The sequence below is a fragment of the Punica granatum genome, chromosome 5 (genome assembly GCF_007655135.1).
Source record: "Punica granatum isolate Tunisia-2019 chromosome 5, ASM765513v2, whole genome shotgun sequence".
NCBI classification, from domain to species: Eukaryota; Viridiplantae; Streptophyta; class Magnoliopsida; order Myrtales; family Lythraceae; genus Punica; species Punica granatum.
This window is the reverse complement of record NC_045131.1, coordinates 10,531,745-10,544,742: the sequence shown is the minus strand read 5'-3', so window position 1 is coordinate 10,544,742 and position 12,998 is coordinate 10,531,745. Positions and strand designations below refer to the sequence as shown.

At 43.3% G+C, this 12,998-nt stretch overlaps 1 protein-coding gene across 1 annotated transcript; it reads right to left on the bottom strand.

Moving 5' to 3' along the window:
• Window positions 1-3,369: 3,369 nt before the first annotated feature.
• Window positions 3,370-12,889, bottom strand: LOC116208953 (putative disease resistance protein RGA3). The gene is made up of 4 exons (XM_031542530.1): window positions 11,935-12,889; window positions 11,262-11,866; window positions 4,323-5,033; window positions 3,370-4,107 (listed from the first exon to the last, which is right to left on the bottom strand). The coding sequence occupies exons 1-4, from the start codon at window positions 12,887-12,889 to the stop codon at window positions 3,370-3,372; spliced, it is 3,009 nt and encodes a 1,002-aa protein (XP_031398390.1).
• Window positions 12,890-12,998: the final 109 nt, after the last annotated feature.

Sequence of the window (12,998 nt, the reverse complement as noted above, 5' to 3'; positions counted from 1 at the left end):
ATATCTCATCATAAAATTCGATTTCTTGATTCAATTCCTATGGTTCTTTTAGTCGGTTTTATTTCTTAAAGCCGAGTGAGCATGAGATTCAATTCCTATGGGTTCGTTCTCGCTTCAAAGAATCGATTTTAAGTCCAGTTCATTTAAAATATCAAGTTTGTCCTTGGGCCGGTTTTTTATTGCATATGCCGATTCATTTAAAATTCCAAATTCAAATTAGCTGCGACCCATGTCCTTCTTTTGTGGTCTTTTCAATCAAAGTCCATTTCACGTCATCGTCATCCATACGAGCATTAAACCAAATGGAAATAGGGCCCTATTCATGCCACTAAGGCAAAGAGGCAACGCAGGGAGTACGGGAGAGTAGCAGCAACGGTTCAGGGAGCTCAAAAGTGGTCTAGGCAGCAACAACATGGCAGTTCAGTGGCAACAAAGCAGCGGCTAACAACACAGGACAACAACTCGACAGCTCAGGGAAGGAGCTAGGAAGCTCGGCAACAGTCCAGGTAGTGGTTAGGAGCAGTAGCAACGAGAGTGAAGGGAGGCGGAGGTGTTGGATGTGCTGCTCGTGATGGTGTGCAGGAAGGGAGGAAGAGAGAAAAGAGACTGGAAATCGTCAAGGGGTGCGTGAGGGAGAAGGTGATGTTAATTGTTGCTGTTGGGGCGACCTCAGGCAGGAGAGGATCGATGAATGGTGATAGTATGGCTGGGTGGGAGTAGGCTGAGGAAGGACCCGAGCTGAAGGAGAGAGGGATCAGCCAGTGAAGAAGGATGATGATGCGGATAAATGATGAATGGATATGGTCAGGAGGGGTAGGGAACCGATGATGAATGATGATAAGAGCGAGGATCGTTTTTGTTTTCGCCAGGGGGGGGGGGGGGGGGGGGGGGGTCCGGAAGGAAAATCTGTGGTGAACTGTGAGAAGAAAAGGGGTGAACAGAGAGGGATCGTGAGGGAGAGTGATAGGCCGAGAGAATCAGAGAGCTCAGTTGAGATTTTTTATTTTTATTTTTGGAGATCGAGAGAGGAAGGTGGTGATGATGTTGGCATGAGAATCCGGACCGCCGTGTGCTGCCGAAAGAGAACAAGAAAGGAAAAGAAGAAAAGAAAAAGAAAAACAGAGGAATGGGCGTACTTCATGTTGCGGGCTGCCATGGAGAGGTATGGCAGAGAGCACAAGAAAAGAAAAGAAAAAGGGAAAGAAAGAAAAGGTAATCTCCGATCTGTCAAAGGGGGTTGGCCAAATGGCTGACATGCTGTTCTTTTTTTCTTTTTCTTTTTTTGTTTAATTACTCGTACGGGCATCGTTCGGTCAAATTCGATTTCTCAAGATTCGTCGATATTTTCGGATTGAGAATTTCGAAATTGAGAAACTCGAAAAGTAATCGGCTTCATGGGGATTCCAATTTGCATCGACGGAGATCAAATCTAGGTAAAAATCGACATTGAATCTCTGACACGCGTCGATCGTAATTGCTCGATTATTTTTTAATTTCTCATCTTTTCAAACAAGTACCGAAAAATGATTTGAAAATACCGTTGTGTTCAAAAAAATTCAAGGAGCGATATTATGTGAAAAATATTTTTCAATCTTGAGCATTGACTCAAATTTGTTTTAGAAAAAATCAAAATTGATGAGCGTATGGACTAAAATTCTTGTCTTTTTAACCGAACATCCAAAAAATAATCTGGAACCACCATTGCATTCAGAAATATTCAATGATCGATATTATGTAGAAAAAAATACTTTTGGTCCCAAGTTTTTTTCTTCGAATTTTGAAATTCGAATTTGATGCACATAAGACCTGAAAACGTCTCATAGAGTATTTTTTCTAAAGAATGTAAATTAAAGTAACATTTAAAAAAAATGCTGCCAGTTTGAAGGCTGTGGATGCTTGGGCAATTGATAAAAAATACTTTCCTTCGACAGATGACAAAATGACGATTTTGCCTCTCCTCCTCGTGATGACGCTAAGTTGTTGGTTTTGAATTCTTATCACGCTATGATCCTCTGTGCCTTGCTATCGAGGTCGTTCAGTTGACATGGTCGACTTGGCTGTGAATAGTGGCTCGATGAGTGCCCAGTGGATTTCTAATGCGGTTTGAGGGTTGTCGTTAAAGCACTATCGATGCCCTTCCCTAGAGCGGGTGGACCAAAACGGGGTGCTGACAACATCATTTAACATTTCGGTACATACTGATACGAACACATATAGGTCGATGGATTTCGGTGACATTATTGAAAGTTTGTGTGAGGAAAATATGAAAGTAACAATGAAAATACTTTATAAAAATGATGTATAATGGACCGTCCATATTAAATGGAAGGGGTTATAGTGCTCATATTGGTTTTATACGGCATAAAAGATTTAAAAATCTGCACTGAAGATGCAACCTATATTATATATAGATATGTGTAGTGCATTCATGATGAAAATGAATATATGCGATTTATATAAACTAGTTTATGCACGCGCATTGCGCGAATTTTTTTATTAATTTTTGTATGACCGAAAATAAATACTTAATACCTATGACATATAAAGAGATATAGATAGAAAAAAGGATATATTCAGGACCATATATTTGACCAAGTAAACATAATAAACTCTATGAATTATATGTGAGACATTGTGCACGAGTGAGGGAGTTGGAAAACTATATTGAGTAAAAAGATGTTGGAAAGATATGAACTTTCAGATCTTATATTTACATGACATTTGGCACATTGAGCTTGAAAGATATCGCGTGTTCGGAGATCTTTTCAATTATCAAGAAAAATTTTAGTTTTTCTGATAATTTGATTATATAATATTATTATTACGTACATAAGATATGAACAAATAATCAAAGTACAATGAATATAGTACATGCAAAATATTGTAAATATTCTTTGAATTAGAATTGAAAAGACAATTCAACGTGGAGTTAAGAGTTTTGTATTTTTGGTTTCATGGCGCATTTTCTTTTAATTTGTCAACTTATATATATTATAATAGACGAGACGGTTACAAAAATATTAATCAATCATTTTTTTTATTATAAGGATGGCTCATGGTTTTTTACGAGGAAATATGAAGCTGAATAAAAAAATATAGATAGTCCCAAGAATAAGAAAAAAAATATGTAATCCCTTAATACATAGGCTAAGGCGCATGCTGATTTCATTTAAAACTTAAATGCTACAAAATAAGCAAAGAAAAAGAATTATTTGGGATAAAAAGGCTGAAAACCTATAAAAAAAATAGAGAGAGAAGACGTCAACAAAGGGAAAACCGACCGATGCAAAAGAATTGATTAAGAATTGAGAAAGTTAACGATGGTTTCAAAATACAATAACATAAAGAATAATAGATAAGAAAAATTATTCAGAGACAGATATCGGGGATGCGCTCAATGATGGGGAAATAATCTCCAACCAGATCTTCACTGCACCCTCCAATATGAAGCAAACCAAGGGAGGCAAGGAATCCTTCTCGTGGCAAAAACTTGAGCTTCAGAAGTGATGTGGCTTTGCATCTACTAATCATGCTGGGAGGGAGCACATGCCAGCCTCCTTTTCCCTGTCCTCGTCCCTCATCTTCTTCTTCGTGATCTGGTGGTGGAGGAAACGAATTCGTCCCTACGAGGCACCCTATCTTCCCACCAATCGTCAAACCCCGGAAGGCAGTGGTTTCCTTCAAGCCCCACTTGGACATGGGCCGGTTCAGATTCTCGCACTCCCAAACATTGAGATGCGCCTGGTTAGGTGGCAAGCCCTCCTCTGGGAAGGATGCGATACCCGTACAATCTCTAGTTCTCGCAGGGACAAGTGAGCATGCATCTGCTGTGAGAGAGACTTGATCCCTAGGCAACCATGAATATGAAGACGATACAGGATGTCTAGAAGCTACGGCAAGCACTCTTAACTCTAGAGCGGGACAGTCTTTCAGATGCAACTGGGTGAGACGGGTGAACGACCTGTGGAGGTGTGGGCTTAAGCTGTTTAACATCTTACAGCATGCGATAGCGATCTCCTCAAGGCCCATTGTTGTTGTCCCTTCCAGAGACAACCCCAATACCTCACTTCTATAGATATCAAGTTTCTTCGGACTCGAGACCACCAGCTACTTCGCATTATCATTCAGGAAGTCGAAGGGCATGAGAGCAGGACAGATTGGGATACTCAATTCTTGAAGTTGAGAGGGAGGTCTCATCGCACTACAATTCCCTCCGCTACCACTGCTTCTATTCGAGCCATCATCAAAGTTGAGACTGCATGTCATCATCCCTCCACCGGCAGTCGTAATGGCCTGACCTTCCAGCAATCCCAAATACTCACCACTCTGAGAGAGCTTGGCATGTCGTTTGGTAGCTCTTCTAGATTCAAACAATCTTTCAGATGTAGATCTTCGAGATTAGGAGGAAACGCACCGATCTTCACTAGCCCATGACATCCTTCTATTCTCAGATGCTTCAGAGCACGATTGCGATTAATACCTGCTGCACCTCCGTCTTTTTCCTCCCACAAGCACGTTAATTCATCGCACCTCTCTATCCATAGCACCTGAAGTGTTGCCAAGGAGCTCAGGGCACCTCCTCGCAAGAAGTTGGTAAGCTCGGAAATCCTTGCGATTTTAACCATGGTGAGACACTTAATCGATGAGCTTATGCTAACTACACCTGTCACCATTCTCCCATCACAATCCCCAAACCGACCCCTTTTTTCTAGCAGTGGACACTCATCAATTACAAGCTCTACAAGCATCGGAAATTGATTGAGCCACCTTTCAATGATCAACAACTTTGGACAATCTCGCAGTTTTAGCTTACGAAGCCGTGGGAACGGACCATTTCCCTGATCATTGCCAGTTGAGAAAGACCATTGCTCCCATGCGTACATCTCAACAAAAACTAGTTTCTCTAAAGATGGAAAAGGCTTCACCATATTTCCATAAAATTCTGGTCCCACAGCACATATCGCATCCATACGTTGAACGTCCACTTCCTTCAGCTGAGGTAGAACCCCAAGCGATGTAGCATTTCTATCTTTCTGCAATTACACAACCTCACGCGTTCTAAGCGAACAAATGAGAGACCTCCGATCCAAGAAGGCAACTTTGTACCTCCGTAACCATCAATCTCGAGGTTCTTTATGCTAGCATGAGGTTGAAGACAATCGAGGACCTGCGTTTGACTTGCTACATCTCCCGCACTAGCCGGGCCTTCATCCTGCCCCCACCTCAAAATCAAAGAAGTCAACCCTGTCTTAGCATTCAAAGCAGCTTCCCTGGCATCTCAGACTTCTCCCACCTTACACAAACCTTCAACAGTAAGCTCCCCATGAAGGAACTGCAGGTCTTTCAATTCTTTAAGCTTTGGTCCATCGTTACCCCCAGCAATGAATTTTGGGAGTATCTCTAGCTTAACCAAACTGCCTATTCCTCTTGGCATCTTCTTTAATGTTGGGTATCCCTCCAATTTGGAGGAAGTTGGGCTCAAATTGTATTGGGCTTTTATCGGGCTTTAATAGGCCCAAGAACCCACTTTTGTTAGGGTTAATTTTCAGCTAAATTAGCTGGGTAAGAGGCAGCAGAATATAGCAGCAAATTAGCACAGAATAACAGAGAAGAGCAGAGCAGAATTCGGATCAACAGGGGGCAGCGCGCAGCTGGAGATCAAACCTCGATCGGGACGTCAAACGAACTCCGATTGGGACGAAATTTTGACAGCAGCTTCAAACACGTGGGGCTAAGTTCTGAACGGTCAGAATTTCTATTCGAGCTCTGTAGGTGCTGTTTCAGCTGACTTTGTGAACCACCCGGTGTGGGTGACGAATTTAGTGTTTGGGTGATCCAAGAGAGTGTTTCTCTTGAGTTTGGTGATCCAAGGGTTGTTTCTCTTAAGTTTGGTGATCCAAGGGTTTACCCTTGATGAAAGACATTGTATAACCTTTCATTCATAGTGGATTGTTGATTCGGAGTTGGTCCCGTGATTTTTCCCCACATCGGGGTTTTCCACGTAAAATTCTTGGTGTTCTTTTACTTTACTGCTTGTTGGTTGATTTGATTAGTTCCTATCTCGATTACACTAGTAGGGGAGGAAGATTAATCACTGCGTTATTATTTGGTTAAGTACATCCCTTCCCAACAAGTGGTATCAGAGCCTCGGGTTAGAGAAGTTTGAGTTTTTTTCGGTGTTTTCGAGATGGAGGAGTCTACAAGATCTATGTTCAAGTTGAATGTTACCAACTACTCTATATGGAAGTCTCGGATGGAGGATCTTCTATTTTGCAGGGATTTGTATGATCCCATTGAAGGAGATTCCGCGAAACCCAAAGATAAGGATGACAAGGCTTGGGAACGCACAAATCGAAAGACTACTGGTTTGATTCGGCAGTGGATAGACAATAGTATTTATCATCATGTTGCTCAGGAGACAAACGTTTTGTGGGATAAATTGACAAATCTCTACGCGAGGAAGACTCCGCAAAATAAGGTATTCCTCGTGAAGAAGCTGGTTCATCTTCGTTACCATGATGGAGGTGATATGGCTGTGCACATGAGTAATTTCCAAGATATTATTAACCAGTTGACGAACCTGGAGATAATATTACCCGATGAGTTGCGGGCTTGTCTACTTTTAGGGACTCTACCAGATAATTGGGACACACTTGTGGTTGTTTTAAGCAATTCTGCGCCAAACGGGAAGCTATCGTTGGCCACGGTGACAGATAGTTTATTTAATGAGGAAACTAGAAGGAAATGCTCGGGGATTTCCATTCAGTCTGAAGCTTTGGTTACTGAACAACGGGGGAGAAGTCAAAGCAGAAATTTCTCTTCCAAGCATAGTAACTCACGTGGCAAATCGAGGGGTAGATCAAAGTCGAAGACGAGGAAAGTGGTCACTTGCTATCACTGTGGAAAAGAGGGACATTACAAAAGGGAGTGTAGAGCTTTGAAGAAAAATCAGAATGGCAACGGTGAGAGCAAGAAGGAAGAAGGCACTACAGCAGTGGCATCTGATGAAGAGACTTACATCATTTGTGATGAAGCCTATGTGAATTTCACTTGTCAGGACTCTACCTGAGTTGCAGATACAGGTGCCTCGTTTCATGTCACTCCTCATCGGGATTTCTTCTCATCTTACACTACTGGGGACTATGGTTATGTGAGAATGGGGAATGGACAATCATGCAAGATTGTCGGTACTGGTGATGTCTGTCTAGAGACCGAGCTTGGCTGCAAGTTGCTTCTGAAGAAGGTGAGGCATGTTCCAGAAATTCGCCTTAACCTAATCTCGACGGGTCAGCTTGATGATGAAGGCTACAGTAACGAATTTAGCAATGGGAGATGGAAGCTCTCCAAGGGTTCGTTGATTGTGGCACGGGGTCAGAAAACCGACACTCTCTACAGGTTGCGTGCCAGACACAACTCCGGTCAAATTAATGTTGTTGAGGATTATCCTATCGAGCTATGGCACAGGAGACTTGGGCATATCAGCGAGAAAGGTATTCAAATTCTTGCCAGAAAGCAGTCTTTGCCCGTTAAAGGTATGCACTTGAGCACTTGTGATCACTGTTCAGCTGGTAAGTAGAGGAAAGTTTCTTTTGTTAGAAGTCGTCCCTCTAGATGCAATCATATACTTGATCTTGTGCATACTGATGTTTGTTTCATGTCGGATAGATCTCTTGGTGGTGCTCTCTATTTTGTGACCTTTATAGATGATCACACCAGGAAGGTTTGGGCTTACCCTATGAGAACTAAAGATCAAGTGACTGAGATTTTCAAGAACTTTCATGTAGCAGTGGAAAGAGAAACGGGCATGAAGCTGAAATGTGTCAGAGCTGATAATGGTGGTGAGTATAGGGGTCCTTTCGAGAATTATTGCAGGACTCACGGTATCAAACTTGAGAAGACGGTACCGAAAACACCACGGGAGAACGGGCTTGCAGAGAGGATGAGCCGCACAATTGTTGAGAGAGTTCGTTGTATGCTTTTTCAAGCGAAACTGTCTAAATCTTTTTGGGGTGAGGCAATGAGGTCAGCGGTTGATCTTATTAATCTTACACCGTCAGTTGCACATGATGGAGATGTACCCCAGCAGGTGTGGACCGAGAAGAAAGTATCATACAAGCATCTCAGAGTCTTCGGGTGCAGGGCATCTGTTCACATTCCTCGAGATGAAAGATCAAAACTTGATGCCAAGGCAAAACAATGCATCTTCTTGGGTTATGCACATGAAGAGTTCGGGTACAGGTTTTGGGACCCTGATAGCAAGAAGATCATCAGGAGCAGGGATGTTGTCTTCTTTGAGGACCAGACAATCGAGGATTTGCAAAAGTTAGAGAAGGCCAGAGTAGGCAATCCTCACGAGATCTCTATTCCTATACCGGTTGATGTAGAGCATCTAGTGGAAGAGGTACCTGGTGAGTATGAAGAAACCACGACTGGGGGTGAGATTCATCAGGTAGATGATGATGTGACTACGGATGACACAGGCTCGCAGTTACAGTTAGAGCCTGCAGATTTACCTAGACGATCTGACCGAGTAAGACGACCTTCTACAAGATATCCGCCTCATGAGTATGTGCTACTGACTGACGGGGGAGAACCTGAGTGCTATGATGAAGCTGTGGCACATGAGCACAAGGTGCACTGGTTGAAGGCGATGAATGAGGAGATGAACTCCTTGTCTGAAAATCACACGTATGACCTAGTCAAGCTACCGCAAGGTAAGAGAGCATTGAAGAACAAATGGGTCTATAGGTTGAAGACAGAGAACTCGTGACCTCGATACAAGGCTCGACTGGTAGTGAAAGGTTTCAACCAGAAGAAAAGAGTTGATTTCGAGGAGATCTTCTCGCCCGTTGTCAAGATGTCATCAATCCGAGTTATTCTCGCACTGACAGCTATTCTGAATTTGGAGATCGAGCAGCTCGATGTAAAAACAGCTTTCTTGCATGGTGACTTGGAGGAAGAAATATATATGGAGCAGCCTGAAGGATTCCAAGTTAAAGGTAAGGAGCATTTGGTGTGCAAGCTGAGGAAGAGCTTGTATGGGCTTAAGCAAGCACCTCGGCAGTGGTACAAAAAGTTTGACTCTTTCATGTTGAGTTTGACTCTTTCATGTTGAGCCATGGCTACACACGGACAACTGCAGATCATTGTGTGTTTGTGAAACAATTCTCAGATGGTGATTTTATCATTTTACTATTATATGTGGATAATATGTTACTTGTTGGTCATGATATGAGTAAGATTGCAGAGTTGAAGAAAGAGCTCAGTAAGTCCTTTGCCATGAAGGATTTGGGACCGGCAAAGCAGATCTTTGGGATGCATATTTCTCGTAACATATCAAGTGGAAAAATTTGGCTTTCTCAAGAGAAGTACATCGAGAAGATTTTGGATCGGTTCAACATGGGTAATGCTAAACTAGTTTCATCACCACTTGCTTCTCATTTCAAACTTAGCTCGAAGCAATGTCCTACAAGTGAGAATGAGAAAGAAGAGATGAAGAAAGTCCCTTACTCATCAGTTGTAGGGAGTTTGATGTATGCCATGGTCTGTATAAGACCAGATATCGCTCATTCTGTTGGTGTGGTTAGTCGTTTTCTCTCCAATCTGGGGAAAGAGCATTGGAATGCAGTTAAGTGGATTCTGAGGTATCTCAGAGGAACATCCAAGGTGTGTTTACACTTTAGCACTGGTAAGCCGGAGTTAGTGGGCTACACGGATGCGGATATGGCAAGAGATATCGATTCCCGAAAATCTACTTCGGGATACTTGATGACTTTTGCAGGGGGAGCTATCTCATGGCAATCAAGGCTTCAAAAGTGCATCGCTTTGTCTACAACGGAAGCCGAATACATTGCGGTGACCGAAGGTTGCAAGGAGATGTTGTGGTTGCAAAATTTTTTGCAGGAGTTGAGCTTGAAGCAAGAAAGGTATGTTCTACACTGTGATAGTCAAAGCGCCATTCATCTTTGCAAGAATCCCACTTTCCATTCGAGGTCGAAGCATATCGATATCAAGTTTTATTAGATTAGAGATGTGTTGGAGTCCAAGCTAGTGAAGCTAGACAAAGTGCACACTGATGAGAATGAAGCTGATATGATGACAAAACCTCTCGCTAGGGAGAAACTTCATATTTGCCGAAGTATAGCCGGTATGCTTGAAGCGTCCAAATAGTCGGGAGGGGGAGTTTGTTGGGTATCCCTCCAATTTGGAAGAAGTTGGACTCAAATTATATTGGGCTTTTATCGGGCTTTAATAGGCCCAAGAACCCACTTTTGTTAGGGTTAATTTTCAGCTAAATTAGCTGGGTAAGAGGCAGCAGAATATAGCAGCAAATTAGCACATAATAACAGAGAAGAGCAGAGCAGAATTCGGATCAACAGGGGGCAGCGCGCAGCTGGAGATCAAACCTCGATCAGGACGTCAAACGAACTCCGATTGGGACGAAATTTTGACAGCAGCTTCACAACACGTGGGGCTAAGTTCTGAACGGTCAGAATTTCTATTCGAGCTCTGTAGGTGCTGTTTCAGCTGATTTTGTGAACCACCCGGTGTGGGTGACGAATTTAGTGTTTGGGTGATCCAAGAGAGTGTTTCTCTTGAGTTTGGTGATCCAAGGGTTTACCCTTGATGAAAGACATTGTATAACCTTTCATTCATAGTGGATTTTTGATTCGGAGTTGGTCCCGTGATTTTTCCCCACATCGGGGTTTTCCACATAAAATTCTTGGTGTTCTTTTACTTTACTGCTTGTTGGTTGATTTGATTAGTTCCTATCTCGATTACACTAGTAGGGGAGGAAGATTAATCGCTGCGTTATTATTTGGTTAAGTATATCCCTTCCCAACATTTAATGATGAGGTTCCACTAATAACGAGACAACTTAGGTTAATTAGCTGGTTGATCCAACTCGGCAATTCCACCAATTCTTCACAATCTATCAGTATCAAGATCTCCAAGTTGTATAGAGTAGACATGGAACTAGGAAGGCATTTTATACAACTACCCGAAAGATTAAGATAGCGCAAATGCCTCAGACTCCCAATGCAATTCGGCACTTCACTAATTCGATAGCCGTATAAAGAAAGGACCCTTAAAATCTTTTGGTGTCGAAGAACATCATCTATCACCTTGTCGGTGACATAATTATATAAGTACTTACCAGAGTTTAGTGTTAGGATGGTTCGCAATCCCCTTAGGCAATGAAACCCTTCAAACCTGCCTGATACCTCGTAATGGTGGGGATTAAGTGACAAGTGTCGTACCTTTTCGAGACTTTTCTTCTCTTTGCAAGAGTCCAACTGACCTTCCCCTAAACTCAAGCAGAACTCCCCTGCAATCGATGCTGCTAAGTCGCTCAGGAGATCATGCATAACAAACGACGATTCTTGCCCGCTGAATGGATGAAAGAATGATCTACTCAATAGTTCACGAAAATATCTCAAGCCAAGATCTCGCATGCTCTCCTCTAAACGTGCCCTCCCCAAAAGACCCTCGGCCATCCACAATGAGATCAAATCATCCTTGTCGAATTCGTGGTCCTTGGGAAATACTGCGCAGTACACAAAGCATCGCTTCAAGTCCGAAGGGAGATAAATATAGCTGAGGAGCAAAGCTTGGGGCACGCCTTTCGTCTCAGGAAGATCCCATATCCTACTCTGTGCTATGGTTTTCCACTCGCCGAGTTCATATCTTGATCGTAGCACACCCCCAACAGTCTTTGCTGCTAGAGGCAAGCCTGCACATTTCGCAGCAATCTTCTCACCCGCAGGCTTTATATCAGGGTGATTATCGAAGTTGACCACACCAAGCGCATGGTAAGCGAGTAAAGCCTTACAATCATCAGGGGAAAGCGTACCCAATGTGTACACTGGCCCAGTCCGGCTCTTCACGGTGGATGCAACAGTATGATTTCGAGTTGTGAGATGATTTTACTACCTTTCGCTCTGCCTGACTCGAATTTCCTTCGCAGGAGAGTCCAACGGTCATGTAATGTCGCATCCTCCTTGTCCCAGACATCGTCCAAAACAATGAGGAATTTCTTTCCTGAGACTGAGAGACTATTCTGGATTTCAACTTGGAGGACATTCAAATCCTTTCCCTCGTGAGCCCGACCCATTATCTGCAAGAATATCGTCCTCATTACAGCCAGCACGTCGAACTCATCGGAGACACAGGCCCACGCTCTTACAGGGAAGGATCCTTTCACCTTCTCATCATTATAGACTAACCGAGCGAGAGTCGTCTTGCCTAACCCTCCCATCCCGACGATGGGAATAACAGAGAGATCCTCGTTTTCATCCATCAGGAAGTTCATGATAGCCTCTCTGTCATTGTCTCTGCCGAGAATGAAGGGCTCTGCCAAATAAGTGCTGGGCAATCTTCTCTGGTGGCTAGCTATATATATTCTCCCCCCACCGCCCTCCGATAGTCTGAGAGTTTCCTTGCGGCTCTTGATGTCAGCCAATCTACCATCAATCTCTTTGACCTTAGATCCCATCTCGTGCTTGAACACGAGTCTTCTGGGGCTCAAATTACAAGTTATACATCTAGGGAGCAGAAGACTGTACAGCTTGCTCGAAGAAGCACCGGCCTGATCAGAGGGCATGAAGCTGCTGCGCAGCGCCTCCTCGGTGCCGAACTCATCTAGCAGGTCATCTACTTCGTAAGCCAAGTCCCTGAGGTCGTCCAGCCAAGGGGTGATCACTCGGCTCTCTCCACCCATTGCCCGGTCCTCGGCATCTTCCAGGACGATGTTAATATCCTGCAGGTTCCTCTCCCACCTCTTGAGCCGAGAACGGAGCTTCTCCCGTCGAGCATAATTGAGCAGCTCACGAGAGGCCAATCTGTCAAACAACACTTGAAGGAAAGAGCCCAACAGCACTTCAGCCATGATCAAATTCAGCTCAGTATATTATGTATGTGTATAAGCAGCAAATCGAGCAATGAAAAATGAATTCAAACAGCACGACAAGAAGTATAGAAAAGAAACTTTAGCCAAG

Excerpts from the sequence above, each read along its gene's own strand:
- LOC116208953 (XM_031542530.1), bottom strand. The coding sequence starts at position 12,889 with ATGGCTGAAGTGCTGTTGGGCTCTTTCCTTCAAGTGTTGTTTGACAGA. Across the intron at positions 11,867-11,934 it reads CGAGTCAGGCAGAGCGAAAG|TGTACACATTGGGTACGCTT; the intron begins GTAGTAAAATCA and ends GGACTGGGCCAG. Across the intron at positions 4,108-4,322 it reads TGCCAAGCTCTCTCAGAGTG|CTGGTGGTCTCGAGTCCGAA; the intron begins GTGAGTATTTGG and ends AATGCGAAGTAG.